Source organism: Borostomias antarcticus (assembly GCF_949987555.1).
Source record: "Borostomias antarcticus genome assembly, chromosome: 25".
In the NCBI taxonomy this organism is placed as follows: Eukaryota; Metazoa; Chordata; class Actinopteri; order Stomiiformes; family Stomiidae; genus Borostomias; species Borostomias antarcticus.
Window position 1 is genome coordinate 10,991,790 of NC_140258.1, and position 21,067 is coordinate 11,012,856.

General features: G+C 48.1%; 1 protein-coding gene across 1 annotated transcript in view; it reads left to right on the forward strand.

Annotated features, from left to right (window-relative positions):
* The window catches only part of psme4a (proteasome activator subunit 4a), a 32,341-nt gene that overhangs the window by 1,898 nt on the left and 9,376 nt on the right, over positions 1-21,067 (forward strand). The window contains 32 exon segments of the mRNA XM_084458669.1: positions 892-1,032; positions 1,261-1,377; positions 2,094-2,150; positions 4,394-4,438; positions 5,735-5,884; positions 6,711-6,774; positions 6,951-7,025; positions 8,561-8,683; positions 9,305-9,397; positions 10,248-10,513; positions 11,439-11,625; positions 11,706-11,795; positions 12,684-12,748; positions 12,837-12,970; positions 12,973-12,986; positions 13,198-13,252; positions 13,255-13,271; positions 13,275-13,295; positions 13,737-13,806; positions 14,262-14,329; positions 14,420-14,635; positions 15,243-15,400; positions 16,047-16,142; positions 16,290-16,345; positions 16,455-16,511; positions 17,227-17,282; positions 17,407-17,505; positions 17,608-17,670; positions 19,009-19,104; positions 19,276-19,407; positions 19,834-20,046; positions 20,945-21,067. The exon segment at positions 20,945-21,067 is cut by the window's right edge and continues 14 nt beyond it. Of these exon segments, the coding sequence (XP_084314795.1) occupies positions 892-1,032; positions 1,261-1,377; positions 2,094-2,150; positions 4,394-4,438; positions 5,735-5,884; positions 6,711-6,774; positions 6,951-7,025; positions 8,561-8,683; positions 9,305-9,397; positions 10,248-10,513; positions 11,439-11,625; positions 11,706-11,795; positions 12,684-12,748; positions 12,837-12,970; positions 12,973-12,986; positions 13,198-13,252; positions 13,255-13,271; positions 13,275-13,295; positions 13,737-13,806; positions 14,262-14,329; positions 14,420-14,635; positions 15,243-15,400; positions 16,047-16,142; positions 16,290-16,345; positions 16,455-16,511; positions 17,227-17,282; positions 17,407-17,505; positions 17,608-17,670; positions 19,009-19,104; positions 19,276-19,407; positions 19,834-20,046; positions 20,945-21,067 (3,217 nt within the window).

Here is a 21,067-nt window from a genome sequence, read left to right on the forward strand (position 1 = left end):
CTATGTTGAAATAGTTAAGTTAGGTACTCATGTGTGTGTGATACTATGGAGTGGGTTATGAGTCACTGAGAGCTATGCAGGATATAGTTACTGTTAGGCTATTTATCACCACATCTTTCATAAGACACCACAACCACTGTCAATGGGCATCATGTTTTGGAACCAAATGTCATATGTGGGTGCTGCTGTACGTCCGCTTTAGCCATATGTGCAATACACACTAGAAGTGAGTATGTATGTACACAACTGGGGTTGGGGCTCAGGCCTTTTCAATCTGTTTGTTGTTGCTCAAAGCTGTGTGCCAGCTCAACTGATCCAAGGATAGGTTCCAGTCTCCCTCCCTAGTGCTTCCTAGTCTGTGGTGTTGCTTGTCTGTAAATCTTCTGTCTTAGAGGCTTGGCTGTGCTGGACTGAGTCACTGTGCTCAGAGCAGAGCGGGATGGAAACATTCCCTCAGGCCTGACCCACATTCAGCATGGCTGCAGCCTTGGCCACTCAGCAAAGAATAGGAGGCAGTCTGTTTAACAGACGGATGTCTTTCTATGGAATTTGTGTTTGCAGATTCCCGACTTCAGCTCATTGAGACTAGAGTTTGCCCATTCATAATGTCTTGCAGCGCTTTGGTCCTACGCTGTTTTGATTGCCTTCCAGTTACTATATGGTTGCTTTCTGCACAACTCTACCCCTAACTGAGCTGGTATGTGATTGTAAGAGATATGGTAAAAATAAGAAAAAAGGTTTTTGTTGTCTTAGTGGTTTGATCAGGAAATGCTTTATCAATTAGCCTAAATTATCAATTCAAATCAAATTCACATGCATTCACATCCTTCTGTACATTAGAACGGGTAGCCGGGTGTGTCTGTAATCCCTGAGATGGTTCCTGTGGTGTAGGTACATGCGCCTGTATGGGAGGAAGTTCAGCAAGGAGGACCATGTGCTGTTCATCAAGCTGCTGTACGAGCTGGTCACCATCCCCAAGCTGGAGATCAGCATGATGCCGGACCTGGCACGCCTCCTCATCAACCTCCTCAAGTAAGGACCTACCTCACCATCACTCTCTTGCTAACCCTGCCACGCATACAAAAATACCCTAAATTACTTTATGTTCTACAAATCTCATAAAATGCATGTTACTTAAACCAACCTAGATTTGACATAGAATTTCTGGAAGTGACAGTGAGTACCAGTGTCATGGTGATTTTGGGAGACAAGCGAGCGTCATGGTTGTTTAAACCCCTCCTACCGGTGTAATCCTCACAGGAAGAGAGAGCTGCTCACACGGGAGGACCTGGAGTTGCCATGGAAACCGCTTTACGAGCTGCAGGACCGGATCCTCTATTCCAAGACTGAGCACCTGGGCCTCAACTGGTTCCCAAAGTAGGCTGTCATGTAGTCTCTAGCTGGTCTGGACAGTAGTCCTCCATGTTAGTTAGGTCTAGACTGTGGTTTTGAAAGGAACTCCGCTCTACTTGAGTGGTTGTGTGAAGGACATATCTTGTGGAATTTGAATACTGCATTCAGGATTTTAAGGACACAACGTATCTCTCAAGCTTGTGTGATGATATACCGACTGGTCCTCTAAGGATCAAAGTCTGTCCCTTTTTAGATGTGGAATATATTAGGGCAAGTGTAGTGGACCACCAATCTTTTTTCCCCTCTTGCTTTCCTCAAGACGTACCACTCCATTATTTTCTCTCATCTTTCCCCCACGTGGACCTGTTATCCATGTCCTTATTGTAATGAAGAAATATGAGACCACCTACTCCTACCCTATTGCTTTAGGTTTTACCCCCCCCCCGACCCCCCCCCCCCCATTCTCCCAGCCAGCAGTGCGAGGTGCTCTTCTATGGTGCTATGGGAACATTGTGTGTCACAACAAAGCCCTTCTATCATATCACCTCTGCAGTCTGTTAAAACAATCATTTGATGAGCAGATGATAATAAGTAAAGCAGATTCTGTATTAACAAATTAACGGAAGGTGTTAATTAATGGGTATGTTACAACATGACAATATGATTCATATTGAAATAGGATTGGCTCTTCCTAGTGTGCTGAATGTGTTCTTTATGCCTTTGTCTCCTTTCACATTCAGTTCCCCTCGGCCTCGTGCTGCCTCTAAACACGTAATGATAAAATTGTTTCAGAGGTGGTAAGGACAACACTTCTCTTTGTGTTTTATTTTTTATTTTGTCCTTTGAAGCACCTGTTTTTATATGTTGCATGTCACCAAAAAGCACACTGGACACCCCCACGCAGCTTGTTTGACTCGAGGGAAAAAAAGCGTAAAATCATATCAATGTTAACATTTCACTCATACTGGAGACTGTCGCACTGCAGCTAACAAGGTTTTCTGCCCCCAACCCCCCCACCTCTATCGAGTCCCACTGACATAGTGTGTTCATCGGACCCTGACATAGTGTGTTCATCGGACCCAGCCCAACACCAGAACCAGAACATTAGGCTTATTCCTCCTTGGTGGCTTTCTGGAGACACCTGATCCTACTGTGCCACCTCAGTCATGATAGGGCAGCAACTCCATGTATCAGTCATGATAGGGCAGCAACTCCATGTATCAGTCATGGTAGGGTAGCAACTCCATGTATCAGTCATGGTAGGGTAGCAACTCCATGTATCAGCCATGGTAGGGCAGTAACTCCATGTATCAGTCATGGTAGGGCAGTAACTCCATGTATCAGTCATGGTAGGGCAGTGATTCTATGTATCCGTCATGTTAGGGCAGTAACTCCATGTATCAGTCATGGTAGGGAGGCAACTCGTGTTAGGGAGGCAACTCTGTATCAGTCATGTTAGGGCAGCAACTTCATGTATTAGCCATGGTAGGGCAGCAAATCCATGTATCAGTCATAGTAGGGCAGCAACTCCATGTATCAGTCATGATAGGGCAGTAACTCCATGTATCAGTCATGATAGGGTAGCAACTCCATGTATCAGTCATGATGGCTCTGCAGTATCGGAGGGCGATAGGCCTGCAGTGTGTGAGTAGGTAGTAGGGCTGGGCGATATGGTCAAAATATGAAATCTATTTTTTTTTTTCCAGTGTTAAGGACAATTTACAATTTTAATAGATTTGTTTTCTGTTTACATGGACTTGAGAAGACATGATTCAAAAATAGTTTTCTTTATAAGACTGACCTTTTAGTCTGAGTCTTAACATTTAGTGGCATTCAAGTAGGCCTATGTTATTCAAGTAGATGTCATCAATTTCTGTAGGCCTAACTGTCCTACTACAGGGTAGGCTATGACAAACTGCTCCAGAGACGAGTCACAACTCCAAATTGATCCATTCTGCTTTCATTGCATGAGATTGAGAAATGCCCTGAGAGAACTGCTGGCTTTGAAATACTGTGACAGTAGAGGAAACGCTAATCTTGATTTTGCTATTTAGGCACTTTTCACAACAATCAAAATGCGAATTCATCAAAGTAATTTGAGACATCCCACAGCCCTAGTAGTAAGTCTGCAGTATTAGTAGGTCTACGTATCTGTAGCCAGGCTTGCAGTATGAGAGTAGGTAGTAGATCTGCAGTATCAGTAGGTTGTAGACCTGCAGTATCAGTATGAATGAAAGTGAGATTAGTTTGTCAAGGCATGGCAGATTGAAACAGGCATGGCTTGAGCTAGAGTGTGGGGGGGGGGTGAAGGAAAGGATTGCAGGTGGTGAGCTCAACAGTTGGGTTAAATTGGTCCAAAGCGTTTGACACTGTTATGTGATGGAGTCCTACCTTTTCATTGCATTTTAAGAAATTGGCATCTTAATTGTTTAAGGAAGTTGAACACTAGAAACAATAGCAGCAAACACCTAATATTAAAAACCAACTGTAACAGCAGTCTACTAGCCCGGTATCCCAGTTTAGACATGGTGGCTGGAGCAGCAGTCCTCTAGCGCTATCACATTTAGGCTAACCCTGGAACAGCACTGAACACAGGGACACTGGTTAGAAATGCACTCCCAGTCTGGTCATTAGAAACAGAAATGTAAGAGTAATGCCATATTCTACTGAGACTGCACAGGCCTGGATAGAGTCAGCTGCCATTCAAACACACTACTCTGGACTGGGGTCACCCAGAGCAAAGGTCACCACCACTGGAATAGTCCCTGTAGAGGTGCTAGTGAATATAGTGCTTTTGTTCGGCCAGTGTCCGTGTGTCCCGGTTTCCCTCCACATGTGCTGCTGCCCCTCATCATTTGTGTTCCCTCAGTGTTTGACTACTCACAGTTTTGTAGATGTGAATGATGTCGCTGTGCATGCAGGCAGACGTTGATGTAACTGCATCGGTGTGTTCAGTGTGCTGCTCTGTGTTTGATTAACATTCCCTGTGCCTTCTTTGTGTTGGTGTCCGACCTCCTGTCCTCTCTCTGTCTGTCCCCAGCTCCGTTGAGAACGTCCTGAAGACCTTGGTGAAGAGCTGTAGGCCGTAAGTCAAGTGCATCACTCTTCTACGACCCGTGGGGCTACTTTGCGATGGAAAAGCAGGACAGTCTAGAGAATGGCTGTCTGTACCAGGTCGCTTCTGAATGGCGGTTGGTTGCTCTTGTCTTAGCATTCCTGCCAATGACGAACCTGAACTAAAGGTTTGAGGCCAGAGCGGATAGCACTTTCTGTGAACTTAAAAAAAAAACTAAAAACATAATAATATAAGCTTTTTTATCAGGGAGTCCCATTGACATTTGGCAAGGGAGCCCTGCAACAAAACGCACAATAAAATATATATAATTTGTAAAATACAGATCAGTACAATATAAAGAATGTGAAAAGTTTACCCATCAAAAACCAAAACACTCTTGAATCCTTGTATTAATACTTCCTATACAATTATATTTGTAGATTAACAAGCAATACATAGCTCAAAGATCCATTAGTTCAGTTTATATCTGTGTTACTACTGTCAGGTAGCAATTAACAGCAGGCCTTTGACTACCACAGGGTGGGTGGGTGGGGGGGGGTGGGTGTGTGCGTTTGTTTTCTTGTGTGTGTGTGTGTGTGTGTGTGTGTGTCTGAGCAGGCCAATAATAGCAGCTCCCATTCACTGTTTGGTCCGAGGCTGTTAATCCCATTATCTCATCTAATTATGGCCATAGTGAGAGTCTCCTTTTGCCTGGGGAAGAGGGAGAGGTGGTGTAGTGATCAACAGCACTCGCTCTCTCCCACTCCCCACCTCTGATGACCAGAGGAGATGCCCAGTGAAGGCTAGGAGACGATACACAGATCTACTGGAATGAGAAGATAACACAGTGTAGTGTTGATATGTTATTTAATGGTTAATAACATAGCAACATTTTAAGGAGACCATTATTCAGGTTACCAACATACTAAGGGCATATTAAAGCCCCCTCCCAGGGTTGAGTCAGTCTAGCTGGGCCAGAGTTAGGGCTGGGGGGCTCTGAGAGAGGTCTAGGGTCAGGGGTCAGCGTTATCTAGGGTCTGTGTGTGAGTTATGGAGACTGAGATTAGTAAGAGGCTTGGCTCCTCGCGTGTCTCCTCTCTAAGCCTTTCCCAGCAGCGCTACTGGGTGAGCTGTGGGATGTGACCACACAAGCCAGATCAGAGCGAATTACATCACATAACATGATCCCTAACATGCCAAACAGGAATCGGCCCACGGTGACCTGCAGAGTAAACAAGCCTCCCTCCATATTGATTATGAAATTCTGAATGATGCAGCCTGCCTCCCTCACGGGCTGTTCTAACCGCGAACCTGTGTTCTCCGCAGGTACTTTCCTGAGTCGGCCACCGAGGAGATGCTGGAGGAGTGGCGTCCGCTGCTCTGTCCGTTTGATGTAACCATGCAGAGGGCCATCAGCTACTTTGAGCTCTACCTCCCGACCACTCTGCCTCCTGAGCTGCACCACAGGGGCTTTAAGTACGCATGCACGCCCACACCGGCCTCGAGATGTTTGTAGATCTTCTCTAAAGCGAATGTATAAATAGTTCATCGTAGCGGTTTCCTCTGACGATTCCTTACAAACGACTGCATGAATGAACACACATTTAAAGTGGTAATCTCGAACTTTTCCAGGTTTGTTATTTTTGGCCACACATAGGGTAGCCTAATTGCAGGTTTGTTTTTGGCCAGTGAACACTGGTTTGTTTTTGTGCAGTGATCACTCTGAAACCAAACGGTGTCGTGTTTGTGATGTCAGCGGACGATTGATTTCCTTTTTAGTTTGTTTACCTTTGTCGGAATGTCTTCCTGGCTGTTCCTTTTTGTATGTATATTCTGAATTTTTGCTCAACTGTGGGCAACGGTCATTTCGTTGTTTGCTCAGCCATAATTTAGCTAGCAACGCAAATGAGCTAACGGAGGCCTCTCCTCCACCTTGGCCGCCAGAACGTCAGTTCCGGCTGCCCTCTCTGCTGGACTTTGCTGCTGACATAAAACGCAAGCACTAACTATGCACATCTTGGGATTTTTTCTGGGAATGTCATCACAGACACCAGGTTCTCAGAACTCTTAGAACTGAATGGGGGGTGGGCATTCATTTTTCAATTGGCGATAGTGGCGAAACTGACATTTATATGAAAAAGTACGAGATTATCACTTTAAGATGGTGTGTTTGAAATCTGTTGGTGTAGCTGGTGTGATTGAGATCTGTTAGTTTAATTGGCGTGTGTGAGACTGAGATCTGGTACTGTGTCTGGTGTGTTGGAGGGTGCCTGGTAAACAGCATGTGTCTTGTCTCTGCCAGATTGTGGTTTGATGAGATGATCAGCCTCTGGGTGTCTGTGCAGAACCTGCCTGGCTGGGAGGTGGTGAGTCTGATCGCTCCTGTTCTCTGCTTAGAATCTCACTTTACCACACAGCCTAGAGCCTCACATCCTGTTCTACCACTCAGAATAGAACCTCACATCCTGTTCTACCACTCAGACTAGAACCTTCATGACCAAGGTTCTCCTCTCTTGACTTTGTCCTCCTCTCTGGTCTGCAGCACCTTGTGAACCTGTTTGCCCGCTTGGCCAATGACAACATAGGCTACATCGACTGGGACCCCTACATCCCAAAGGTGAGTGATACTCCCATCAAAGGCTGTGTCTATCCATTAGAGATGGGACCGATCTCATCCAGTATCGGGCTCCAATAGAGACGTGGTTCACGGATCAGGTATTGGCCTATCCAGATAAAGTGAAAGGGCTCCAGTATTTATTCATTCAATCATAGGCTACAATTCATGTTTCTCTCAGTCCAGCGTCTAGTTCACCAAACTAGCCTACCTCTTGCTAAACTAGCCTACCTCTTGCTAAACTAGCCTACCTCTTGCTAAACTAGCCTACCTTTCGACTGTTCTTATCTTTGCAAACATTTGGTGCGAAAACGTTTAACTGAAAAAATGTTTTGAAATAGTTTGCAAAGAATGTAGACAACAGGGAGGAACAGCCAGGTGCTCAAAAATAAGTTAATCCATTAGTGTTGTTGGTGCTCTTGGGTCACTGTGAATGAAAGCAATATAAAAGTGGAGTTTGCAAAGAATGTTCGCAATGCAAGTGAAAGTCTGAGGCTGCTCTAGTTGGTTACACAAGACGGTGGCGGAGAATTTCAAAAAGCAAAAGCGCCTATTTGGCAATATTTCGGATTTAAAACCAATGCTAATAGGGAACCTGATAACATTAAGGAGGCAATTTGTAAACTAGAGCCATTTCTCCCTCTCCTTATTCTTGTCGTGTCATAGTGAAATATGACACCGTTTCTCTCTACTGAGGCGGAGACCCCCTCTGTAGCATGTGCGGAGTGAGTGACAGGAGAGCAGGGGTCTCATCCCAAGCGTATATTTTATAAATTTGTTATTTTTATTTGATGAAAATGGGTGTTGACATGTGTAAATGAATATATAGTAGGATTCAAGAGTTCTTTCATTGTTAAGTCTACCTCCAATATACAAGTAGCCATATGGGAGTAAAATTATTATTTTGGCTCCTCAACCTTGCAGCAACAACAACAAGGTTCAAGATATCCTAATAATAGAAACAGTTCAAAAATATGGTGTGTGCAAAGTGTATAAAGTGTAAGTTAATGATAAATAATTACAGCTAGTATCGGATCGGTATCACCAGATATCAAAATTCAGGTATTGGAATCGGATCTGAACTGAATAAAAGTGGGTCGGTGCATCTCATCCATACAGGCTGTATCTATATATACTGACATATACAGTCACTGACAGACAGATAGATCAGCACCTGGCAGGCAGGAAAACAGACGTACAGGCAAACGGCTCGGGTTTCCTAGTTGGTGTTCCCGGAGGCAAGCAGTCACAGGCTTGTTTTGCATCACCCTGGGAATGTGTTTATACACACTGATGTCACAACACTTCGACTACGTTCATCAACAACCTGACTTGGCCTCTGAATAGACGTCATTACTAGGTCACATGCAGGGACAGAAATACCTTCAGATAGCTTCGGTGGCCTTGATTCCTCCTTGTGCAATGGAACCAATAGGATGATCCCAAAAAGGAAAACTCTGCCCTCTAGTTGTGCCCCAGAATTTAAACAACAACATATGAACTGTGTTGTTGTTGTTGTTGTTGTTGCTGTGTGTCAGATCTTCACCAGGATCCTGCGCAGCCTGAACCTGCCAGTGGGGACCAGTCAGATGTTGGTGGCCAGATATGTGACTAACGCCTATGACATCGGCCATGTTGTGCTCTGGGTGTCCTCCCTGCTGGTCAGTCCAACCCCAACCATAACCCACGCTCTAACCCCAACCCACGCTCTAACCCCAACCCTAGCTCTAACCCCAACCCTAGCTCTAACCCCAACCCTAGCTCTAACCCCAACCATAACCCGCGCTCTAACCCCAACCCTAGCTCTAACCCCAACCCTAGCTCTAACCCCAACCCTAGCTCTAACCCCAACCCTAGGCCTTTCCCCAACCCACCCTCTAACCCCAACCCTAGGCCTTTCCCCAACCCACCCTCTAACCCCAACCCTAGGCCTTTCCCCAACCCACCCTCTAACCCCAACCCTAGGCCTTTCCCCAACCCACCCTCTAACCCCAACCCTAGGCCTTTCCCCAACCCTAGCTCTAACCCCAACCCTAGGCCTTTCCCCAACCCACCCTCTAACCCCAACCCTAGGCCTTTCCCCAACCCTAGCTCTAACCCCAACCTTAGCCGTAACCCTAAGCCTGATCATAACCCTAGCCCTGCTTCCATGTTGTAAAGTGGTGTGGTGTAAAGCCTCAGTATTATGGGCCCATTTCTGACACCTGTCATGTTTGTTACTTGTTTTTTTTACGTGTGTGTGTGTGTGTGTGTGTGTGTGTGTGTGTGTGTGTGTGATGCAGGGAGGCCCTAGTAAGCAGGCCCAGGCTCAGCTCAGTGGCCTCTTCAACAGCATCACGTCATTCTTCCACCCCTCCAACCACGGACGCTGGCTGGTGAGTCTCCTGGGCGCCTAGCAACACACCATGGGAACACGAGACGGTGACCAGGGCAACACTTCCTTACACACCGTAGCAACTAGGGGTGTCATGATTCTCAAATCCACAGTTTGATTTGATTTCAAGGCCACTTTTCAATTTGATCTAAAATTTTATTTATTTAAAAAAAAAAATATATATATATATATAACAGTACTGACGTTTAACCATTGTTAGGCTATCGAGGCTATCTTGATTAATACAGACATTCCAGCGAGGGTCCCCACTCGAGCTTGAAAGAAACGTTTTCACTTCAGCTTCACATGCCATCTCTAGTTGTAGCCAACTCCTAACATTGGCTAGGCTATCTAATGTTTAGCCAGTACTCAACCTTTTTTTTTTATTATACCATTGGTGTCCACCATGCATGCACCAGTACTTTCCAAAACGATCCAATGTTTCCAATGTATAAGTGCTGTGTGTCTGATTAAATACAACTAGCTTGGCTATCATTCAAACGAAAACCAATAGCTACCTTTGCCAACTAGCCTGGCTCAAACGGAAACATAGCTATTTTATGGGAGATGGGTAAGTAGACTTTTGAATTTCTCGTGACGTGAGAGACTGCAGGCATGCTATAAAAAGTCATGTTAAGGGCCATATGCCTTTCTTTTCCAGGACCCCCCCCCCCACTGCTATCCCACACACACCTTTATTTCTGGCAGGGGAAGTTTTGTTGTGACCCTGGGGTGTTGTACTTTACATGTTTTTCCATTCTTAGCCGTGGCTGGCTGTGCTGTTTGTAAACAGATTTATCTCTCTACCCCCCCCCCCCCCCCCACACACACACACACACACACACACACAGATGAAGTTGATGAAGCTGCTGCAGCGTCTGCCCGCCAGTGTGGTGCGGCGGCTCCACCGGGAGCGTTACCGGAAGCCCAGCTGGCTGACGCCGGTACCGGAGAGCCACAAGCTGACGGAGCAGGACATCACGGCCTTCGTAGAGAGCATGATGCAGCCGGTGCTGCTCGCCATGTTCAGCAAGACGGGCAGTATGGACGCAGCGCACGCTCTGAAGAACCTGGCCCTCATGAGGCCCGAGCTGGTCATCCCTCCCGTGCTGGAGAAGTGAGTGGGTGGGTGGGTGGGTGGGTGGAGGAGGAGTGAGTGGGTGGGTGGGTGGGTGGAGGAGGAGTGAGTGGGTGGGTGGGTGGAGGGGTGGGTGGGTGGGTGGAGGAGTGGGTGGGTGGGTGGGTGGGTGGGTGGGTGGAGGAGTAGTGAGTGGGTGAGTGAGTGAGTGAGTGGGTGGGTGAGTGAGTGGAGTGAGTGGGTGAGTGAGTGGGTGAGTGAGTGAGTGAGTGAGTGGGTGGGTGGGTGGGTGGAGGAGTGAGTGTGTGGGTGGGTGGGTGGAGAAGTGAGAGGGTGGGTGGGTGAGTGGGTGGGTGAGTGAGTGGGTGGGTGGGTTGGTGGAGGAGTGAGTGAGTGAGTGAGTGAGTGAGTGAGTGAGTGAGTGAGTGAGTGAGTGAGTGAGTGAGTGGGTGAGTGGGTGGGTGGGTGGGTGGGTGGGTGGGTGGGTTGGTGGTGGGTGGGTTGGTGGAGGAGTGAGTGAGTGAGTGAGTGAGTGAGTGAGTGAGTGAGTGGGTGAGTGGGTGGGTGGGTGGGTGGGTGGGTGGGTGGGTTGGTGGAGGAGTGAGTGAGTGAGTGAGTGAGTGAGTGAGTGAGTGAGTGAGTGAGTGAGTGAGTGAGTGGGTGAGTGGGTGAGTGGGTGGGTGGGTCAGTGAGTGGGTGGGTTGGTGAGTGAGTGAGTGAGTGAGTGGGTGGGTCAGTGAGTGAGTGAGTGAGTGAGTGGGTGGGTCAGTGAGTGGGTGGGTGGGTGGGTGAGTGAGTGAGTGAGTGAGTGAGTGAGTGAGTGAGTGAGTGAGTGAGTGAGTGAGTGGGTGGGTGGGTGAGTGAGTGAGTGAGTGAGTGAGTGAGTGGATCGATCATGTATATCTGCTTATCTCAGGACTTTGCCTGCCATGGAGACCTTTACTGTGTGTGTGTGTCGTCCCAGGACATACCCTGCTCTGGAGACCCTGACAGAGCCCCACCAGCTGACTGCCACTCTCAGCTGTATGATCGGCGTGGCGCGGAGCCTGGTGTCCGGAGGACAGCACTTCCCAGAAGGCCCCACTCACATGCTGCCCCTCCTCATGAGGGCGCTGCCCGGCGTCGACCCCAATGACTTCAGCAAGTGCATGGTGGGTAGTGTAGTTCTGCCTTGCCTGCAGCCTGCCTGCCTGACTGGCTGCATGTCTGATGTATTTTCTCTTCCCTGCAGATCACATTCCAGTTCATTGCTACGTTTGTGACTCTAGTGCCTTTGGTGGACTGTTCGTCTGCCCTACAGGAGAGGACTGACCTGACAGAGGTGAGGACCACCATGTTCTACTCACTATGGATGACTACGGACACACCTTTATAAAGGATGCTTTTGTTGCGTCAGAGAGAAATGTTCACGCCCCCTCTCTCTGTAGTCTGGCCAACACTGAGCTCTATCACGAGCGTCAGCCCAGTTTGTTTACATTTTGTACAAGAAGTGATGTTCCAGAACCTTCCAAATGGCAAACCAATCACACTGCGCCAAAATCTGTGCCAAGGTCTGCGACCTTGCAAAATTCAGGAGGCACGGGAGACCTCTATTTGACATTTAGGATTGGCCAATCGATTGCCCTGTGATCAGAATCGGTCGATTTTCATCCAAATTTGATTGGTGATCACAGATATTCCTTTAAACAGGGAACGCTAAAGGTTCTTGAAACGCTTGAAGTGCTTGAATTTTGAGGGGGGGGGGGGAAATCAACTCAGTGCCATATCATTAAACTAACCTGTTGATGTAACACAAATTAATCTGAGTAATGTTGCGCAGTACACAACTGTTGTCTGCTAATCCTCTTCTCCTCCTTTCTCCCCTCTCCTCTCTGTCCCCCCTTCTCCCTCTCTCTCTCTCTCTCTCTCTCTCTCTCTCCCTCTCTCTCTCTCTCTCCCTCTCTCCCTCTCTCTCTCTCTCTCTCTCTCTCTCTCTCCCTCTCTCCCTCTCTCTCTCTCTCTCTCTCTCTCTCTCTCTCTCTCTCTCCTCTCTCTCTCTCTCTCTCTCTCCCTCTCTCTCTCCCCTCTCTCTCTCTCTCTCTCTCTCCCTCTCTCTCTCTCTCTCTCTCTCTCTCCCTCTCCCTCTCTCCCTCTCTCTCCCTCTCCCTCTCCCTCTCTCTCTCTCTCTCTCTCTTTCTCTCTCTCTTTTTCTATTCCGTCCTCGCCACAGGTGGAGAGAGAACTGTGCTCAGCCTCTGCAGAGTTTGAAGACTTTGTTCTTCTGTTCATGGACAGGTATGAGGACCTCTGGGTGTCTGTCTGGTATCAGGTGGACAGCATGGCTGATCTAACTGTGTGTGTGTGTGTGTGCGTGTGCGTGCAGGTGTTTTGCCTTGATCGACAGCAGCACTCTGGAGCAGACGCGGGAGGAGACTGAGACGGAGAAGATGACTCACCTTGAGACCCTTGTGGAGCTGGGCCTCTCCTCCACCTTCAGCACCATCCTCACACAGTGTTCCATGACATCTTCAAAGTAGGATCTCTCTCTCTCACTCACTCACTCACTCACTCACTCACTCACTCACTCACTCACTCACTCACTCACTCACTCACTCACTCACTCACTCACTCACTCACTCACTCACTCACTCACTCACTCACTCACTCACTCACTCACTCACCACACATACACACACACACACACACACAGAGAGCTCACACTCCTGTTGTTTTTTTCTTCTCAGGTGGCTCTAGAAAAGGTCTTCAACTTCGCCACCACCAACATCTTTGAGACGCGCGTGGCGGAAGGATGGTGTCCTGAATGTGCAGAGCTGCCTCCAAGGTAAGGTCTCAACCTGAGCAGCACATTTCGTGGACACACACACGCATGCACACGCACGCACACACCGCACACATGCACACACACACACACACACACACACACACACACACACACACACACACATTTCAGGATAGAGCAAACAATGTCAAATTACACAACGTTGCAACAGAAAAAATTTCTTGAAAAGGACTTTCAATGAATGAAAAAGTGACACGGGAAAAAAGTGGCACATCTAAATAGCAGCGTTTCCGCTATTCCCCCGATCCCCACCGCTGAAATATGACCTCCGCTACTGCGAGAGCAGAGGAGGATACACTGTACCTTATTCTTACTTGAACCATTCTGAGGAGAGACATCTGGACACCTCCTTTCGGAGACCTACTCAAGGTCCTTCTAGACCCGCCGGGTCCGCTCTAACCCTTCCTCCATCTTTCGTTTCAGTGTCACCCGGCCGAGTCCCTCAAGCGTTTTGTGCCACATTGCTGCAACGCCATAAACCAGATCTCTGTCAGTAAGTGTCTGCCGGTTGTTGACATTACATTACATTACATTACAGTCATTTATCCAAAGCGAGTAACAATAATTGCATTTAACGTAGGAAGAGCCAATGTACTACTACTTGCCAGAACTCACAAGTGCATCTTCTTTCTAAAACAAGTGACTAAGAGCATAATCTAGTGCTGAAGGCAAAGTGCAAGAATCACAATCTAAAGTACAGTGCAATATAATATAATACAATAAGTGCTTAGGTGGGAGGATTGTTGTAGTGCTTCTTGAAGAGATGAGTTTTGAGCCTGCGACGAAAGATGGGCAGCGACTCTGCTGACCTGACCTGACCTGCCCGCGGTCGGAGATGGAGGAGGCAGGGATGTAGTACCGATGGAGATGGAGGAGGCAGGGATGTAGTACCGACCAGCCCGGTGTTGGGGTTGGTGCCGTTAACCGATCTGTTCTGTGGTGTTTCAGATGAGGAGGTGCTGAATGAAGAGGAGCTGGACAAAGAGCTTCTCTGGAACCTCCAGCTGCTGTCAGAGGTGAGGAGGTGCAGGATCCCTGGTCCCTCACACACACACACACACACACACACCGACACCCACTAAACCATCACCACCCCCCTTCCCCAGGTGACGCGTGTGGACGGGGACAAGCTCCTGCCCTACAGCTCCCAGCTGGTCCAGATCCTGCAGCTCAGCCTGCACCTGAAGTGTAAGCAGGGCTACATCCTGGCCTGCAACCTGCTGCACCACATCCTGCGCTCTACTGCCCTCATCTACCCCACAGAGTACTGCAGCCTCCCAGGGGGCTCTCAGCAGCCCACACTCACCTACCTGCCCATCAAGGTACACACACACACACACACACACACACACACACACACACACCTACCTGCCCATCAAGGTACACACACACACCTACCTGCCCATCAAGGTACACACACACACACACACACACACCTACCTGCCCATCAAGGTACACACACACACACACACACACACACACCTACCTGCCCATCAAGGTACACACACACACACACACACACACACACACACACCTACCTGCCCAGCAAGGTACACACATGCACACACACCTACCTGCCCATCAAGGTACACACACACACACACACACCTACCTTCCTATCAAGGTACACACACACCTACCTACCTGCCCATCAAGGTACACACACACACACAGACCTACAGTACCTGCCCATCAAGGTACACACATACACACCTACCTGAGTACCTGCCCATTAGGGTACACACACCTACCTGTGTGTGAAATGGCCGTGGTCAACAAGGTCAACTCTCTCTCTCTCTCTCTCTCTCTCTCTCTCTCTCTTCCTGTCATCTTTATCTATAATCTCTGTCTCTCTGTCTCTCTCTCTCTCTCTCTCTCTCTCTCTCTCTCTCTCTCCCTCTCTCTCTCCCCGTACCCTCCTGCCCTCAGGACTGGGGTCGTCCAGGAGACCTGTGGAGCCTGCAGATCCAGTGGCATGTCCCCAGCGTGGAGGAGACGGCCTTCGTGTTCTACATCCTGGACCTGATCCTGCAGCCTGAGCTGCTGCGACTGCAGAGACATGCACAGGGGGAGCAGGACATGAGCAGGTAGGACACACACGCACACACACACACACACACACACACACACACACAATAGGGCTGTCAACTGAGAAATTCTAATCGACTTTCTCTCAAATATTTTCTGAAATTTGAATATATTTGATTGCTGGTAGTTCTATTATTATGCATTATAATTTTGCATAGGAATGACACACTGGTCAGTACCACTCACCGCCTATTGTCAAGAACAAGCACAGACGGTGGCGTGAACTAATATTCCGTGTCCGTCTCTGACAACATTTAAAGTTCACAGGATTCTAGTATTCAAGTAATACCCAGTCAACATGGGTGACATGTAGTGCAAACAGGGTCCTTTTATTAGGCCTATAGCCTAGCCGACTGAAAACAAAACGAGAGGAATAGCCGATAGTGCTGGTCCACTTCAGATTCAATGCTTGTTTACAATGGTGAGGAGAAGGCGCACTCTGATCTTACTGAAGTGAGGTATTTTCACACCACCTAGATAGATAGACAGACAGACATTTATTTGACAGCCCTAACACACACACACACACACACACACACATACACTGGGAGCAGGGCACAATAATATAAATAATAATGTGGTTTGTCATATATGCATGCTCAGGCAAGGTAGGGACAAGCTCTGACTCCTACTTCCTGTTTCCAGAGATGATGTCCTGCAGAGTCTGGCCATCGTGCAGCACTGCCTTCTAGGAGCTGGCAGTCTGCTGCCCCCACTTCACGGAGCCCCCACCCCTGACCTGTAAGTACAGACTCACCTCTAACACACGTGGCCTGCATCACGCCTACCCCCGTCGCTGACCTTTAACCCTTAAACTGTATTCAGCTGTTCCCCCTAACCATCTGTGCTGGGATGTCATGTTGACTAAGCATGTTCTTTCCGTTCCAGAGTGCACAGCATGGTGAACCTGGATGAGACCGATCTGTTCACAGGCATGGACTACGGTGAGCAGTCTGGGCTGTACTAGTCTACCCAGGCATGGCGGGCCTGTCTGCCTGTATAGAGGTTTTTAAACTGGTGTCTCTAAGCTGTAACGTGTTGCCTCTCCTCCAGATAAGTCAAGAGAGAACTACAGAGAGGCGATCTGCAGGGTGATGAGACTGCTGCTGCGTGAGTCTCTAACGCCCCCTCGTCTCCCCACCATCTCCACCACAACCATAGCCCTCTAGCGCCTCCTCATCTCCCCACCATCTCCACCACTACCATAACCCTCTAACGCCCCCTCGTCTCCCCACCATCTCCACCACTACCATAACCCTCTAACCCCCCCTCGTCTCCCCACCATCTCCACCACAACCATAACCCTCTAGCGCCCCCTTGTCTCCCCACCATCTCCACCACTACCATAACCCTCTAGCGCCCCCTCATCTCCCCACCATCTCCACCACAACCTCGTCTCCCCACCATCTCCACCACAACCACAGCCCTCCCAACTATAACCCTCCCAGCCACAACTATATAACCCTCTGAAATATAACCCTCTCAACCACAAATATAACCCTCTCAACCACAACTATAACCCCCCAACCACAACTATAACCCAGGTATTGGAATCGGATCGGAACTGGAAAAAGTGGATCGCTGAATCTCTTAACTATAACCCTCTCAATCATAACCATAACCTCTCAACCCTCCCAACCAAACCATAACCGTAACCCTCTCAACCATAACCCCCCCCAAACATATATGCCAGCTCCAGATCCAACACACAGTCAGCCCCTCTCACCTGCCTGATATCCTGACACCCACCCATTCTTAGAATTATGTTATAGTTAAGTTATAGATGTTATAATTGTTATGCCTTGTTGTGCCTCCGTCTCCTCAGACCACATCCTGGAGCACTCTGAGGACGACACCAAGTCTCTCTTCTCCATCATTAAGGTAGGAAGACACTGACCTGAGGAGTTGCTGAGAGACAACGATACATCCATGGTACCTGGCTGTAATGATCTCTCTCTCTCTCTCTCTCCCTCTCTTTCTCTCTCTTTCTCTCTCTCTCTCTCAGATAATCAGTGACCTGCTGCATTTCAGAGGTTCTCACAAACATGAGTTTGACTCTCGTTGGAAGAGTTTCAACCTTGTGAAAAAATCCATGGAAAATAGGGTGAGACATCCAGGATCGTAGGGGTACCGTAGCAGGGCTGGACTAGTGATGGCGTTTAACCAGTAGGTCTGCAGGTCCTCATGTGTCTTCTGTGGTTTGCAGCTGCATGGCAGGAAGCAGCACATCAGAGCCCTACTGATCGATCGGGTCATGCTGCAGCACGAGGTAGGATGTTTACACTACTACTGCTACTACCGCTATCACTAGCACTAATACTGTACTACTACTACTGCTACCGTTATCACTAGCACTAATACTGTACTACTACTACTGCTACCGTTATCACTAGCACTAATACTGTACTACTACTACCGCTACCATTATCACTAGCACTAATACTGTACTACTACTGCTGCTACCGTTATCACTAGCACTAATACTGTACTACTACTACTGCTACCGTTATCACTAGCACTAATACTGTACTACTACTACTGCTACCGTTATCACTAGCACTAATACTGTACTACTACTGCTGCTACCGTTATCACTAGCACTAATACTGTACTACTACTACTGCTACCGTTATCACTAGCACTAATACTGTACTACCGCTACCATTATCACTAGCACTAATACTGTACTACTACTACTGCTACCGTTATCACTAGCACTAATACTGTACTACTACTACTGCTACCGTTATCACTAGCACTAATACTGTACTACTACTACCGCTACCATTATCACTAGCACTAATACTGTACTACTACTACCGCTACCATTATCACTAGCACTAATACTGTACTACTACTGCTGCTACCGTTATCACTAGCACTAATACTGTACTACTACTACTGCTACCGTTATCACTAGCACTAATACTGTACTACCGCTACCATTATCACTAGCACTAATACTGTACTACTACTACCGCTACCATTATCACTAGCACTAATACTGTACTACTACTACTACTACCATTATCACTAGCACTAATACTCTACTACTACTGCTGCTACCGTTATCACTAGCACTAATACTGTACTACTACTACCGCTACCATTATCACTAGCACTAATACTGTACTACTACTACTACTACCATTATCACTAGCACTAATACTGTACTACTACTACCGCTACCGTTATCACTAGCACTAATACTGTACTACTACTACCGCTACCATTATCACTAGCACTAATACTGTACTACTACTACTGCTACCATTATCACCAGCACTAATACTGTACTACTACTACTACTACCATTATCACTAGCACTAATACTCTACTACTACTACCGCTACCATTATCACTAGCACTAATACTGTACTACTACTACCGCTACCGTTATCACTAGCACTAATAATATGCTACTACTACAGCACCTGTCTGTGTCGTTTCTGCTCAGACCATTCTCTGGTCTGGTGGGATTGGTCTGTGTTTTCTCTTCTCTAACTGTGTGTGCGTGTGTGTGTGTGTGTGTGTGTGTGTGTGTGTGTGTGTGTGTGTGTGTGTGTGTGTGTGTGTGTGTATGCGTGTGTGTGTGTGTGTCCTCCAGCTGCGGAAGCTGACAGTGGACGGGTGTAAGTACAGGACTATCCACCAGGAACTGATGAAAGATCTACTCAGACTGTCTACCAGCACCTACAGTCAGGTCAGACCACACACACACACACACACACACACACCATACAACACATGACACATGTACATACACAGTCTAAACTCAAACAGCACGTATCCCACACTACTACAATGAATACATGCGTTCATCACGGTGTCTGTTCTACATGTCACTCGTGTCACTGTCTGTCACTACCCCTAGGTTCGTGGCCGAGCCCAGAGAGTGCTGTTCACCGCCCTGGGAACCTACAACTTCTGCTGCAGGGACCTGATTCCCCGCGTCCTGCACTTCCTGGAGCCTGGCCGCTGTGATGTCACTCAGCAGCAGTTCAAAGTATGACCAGGATGTACAAGTTTATATAAGGCTACAGCTCAGCTGAGTCTCCACTGTAGGAGACATGACCTCTGGTGGAGGAACAGTGAAAATAGTGTTAAATAAATAAATCTTTCATGTTTATCCTACAGTATATACACGATACGGGTAGCATTTACAGTTAAATTCGTAACTGCCGGTATCCTACGTAGGGCTTGAACCTATGACCCTGAGATTGAACTATGACCCTGAGAGTCTCATGCTGTACAGACTGAGCTAGCTGGGCACCCAAATGTCCTTAAGATGGAGAGATGAAAAGCTGAACTATATTAGGTTATTGAGTTTTCTGATATAGTATTTTAGTGTGAATAGAGATCAGGATTGAGACTTGGTAGGCGGTGCGTCTGTTTTATGTGTGATTTTTAACCACAACCTCCCCTCCCCCAGGGGGCGCTGTACTGCCTGCTGGGTAACCACCACAGTGGGGTGTGTCTGGCCAACCTGCACGACTGGGAGTGCATCAGCCTGACATGGCCGGCCGTGGTGCGTTCCGGCCTCAGCTCCGCCATGTCCCTGGAGAAGCCCTCCATCGTGCGGCTGTTTGACGACCTGGCCGACAAGATCCACCGCCAGTATGAGACCATCGGCATCAACTTCTCTGTAAGGAGCCCTTTGACCTCTGACCTGTAGATCCCTGCACACGGATGTCCTGACCACTGACCGTTACGTCCCTGTAGACTAGCTGCACTGACCTCTGACCTGTACTGCTGACTAGCTCTACTGACCTCTGACCTGTAGATACCTGCTGACTAGCTCTACTGACCTCTGACCTGTAGATACCTGCTGACTAGCGCTACTGACCTCTGACCTGTAGATACCTGCTGACTAGCGCTACTGACCTCTGACCTGTAGATACCTGCTGACTAGCGCTACTGACCTCTGACCTATAGTTACCTGCTGACTAGCGCTACTGACCTCTGACCTATAGTTACCTGCTGACTAGCTCTACTGACCTCTGACCTGTAGATACCTGCTGACTAGCTCTACTGACCTCTGACCTGTAGATACCTGCTGACTAGCTGCACTGATCTCTGACCTGTAGATACCTGCTGACTAGCTCTACTGACCACTGACCTGTAGATACCTGCTGACTAGCTCTACTGACCTCTGACCTGTAGATACCTGCTGACTAGCTCTACTGACCTCTGACCTGTAGATACCTGCTGACTAGCTCTACTGACCTCTGACCTGTAGATACCTGCTGACTAGCTCTACTGACCTCTGACCTGTAGATACCTGCTGACTAGCGCTACTGACCTCTGACCTGTAGATACCTGCTGACTAGCGCTACTGACCTCTGACCTGTAGATACCTGCTGACTAGCTCTACTGACCTCTGACCTGTAGATACCTGCTGACTAGCGCTACTGACCTCTGACCTGTAGATACCTGCTGACTAGCTCTACTGACCTCTGACCTGCAGATACCTGCTGACTAGCGCTACTGACCTCTGACCTGTAGATACCTGCTGACTAGCTCTACTGACCTCTCACCTGTAGATCCCAGAAGCCTGCAGAGCCTTGGCAGGGCAGCTGATGACCACGGCGAAGCCCCTCCCCCAGGAGGCGGTGCCTCCAGAGGAGGAGATGGCTGAAGGACTCCGCAGACAGGAGCTCAAGAAC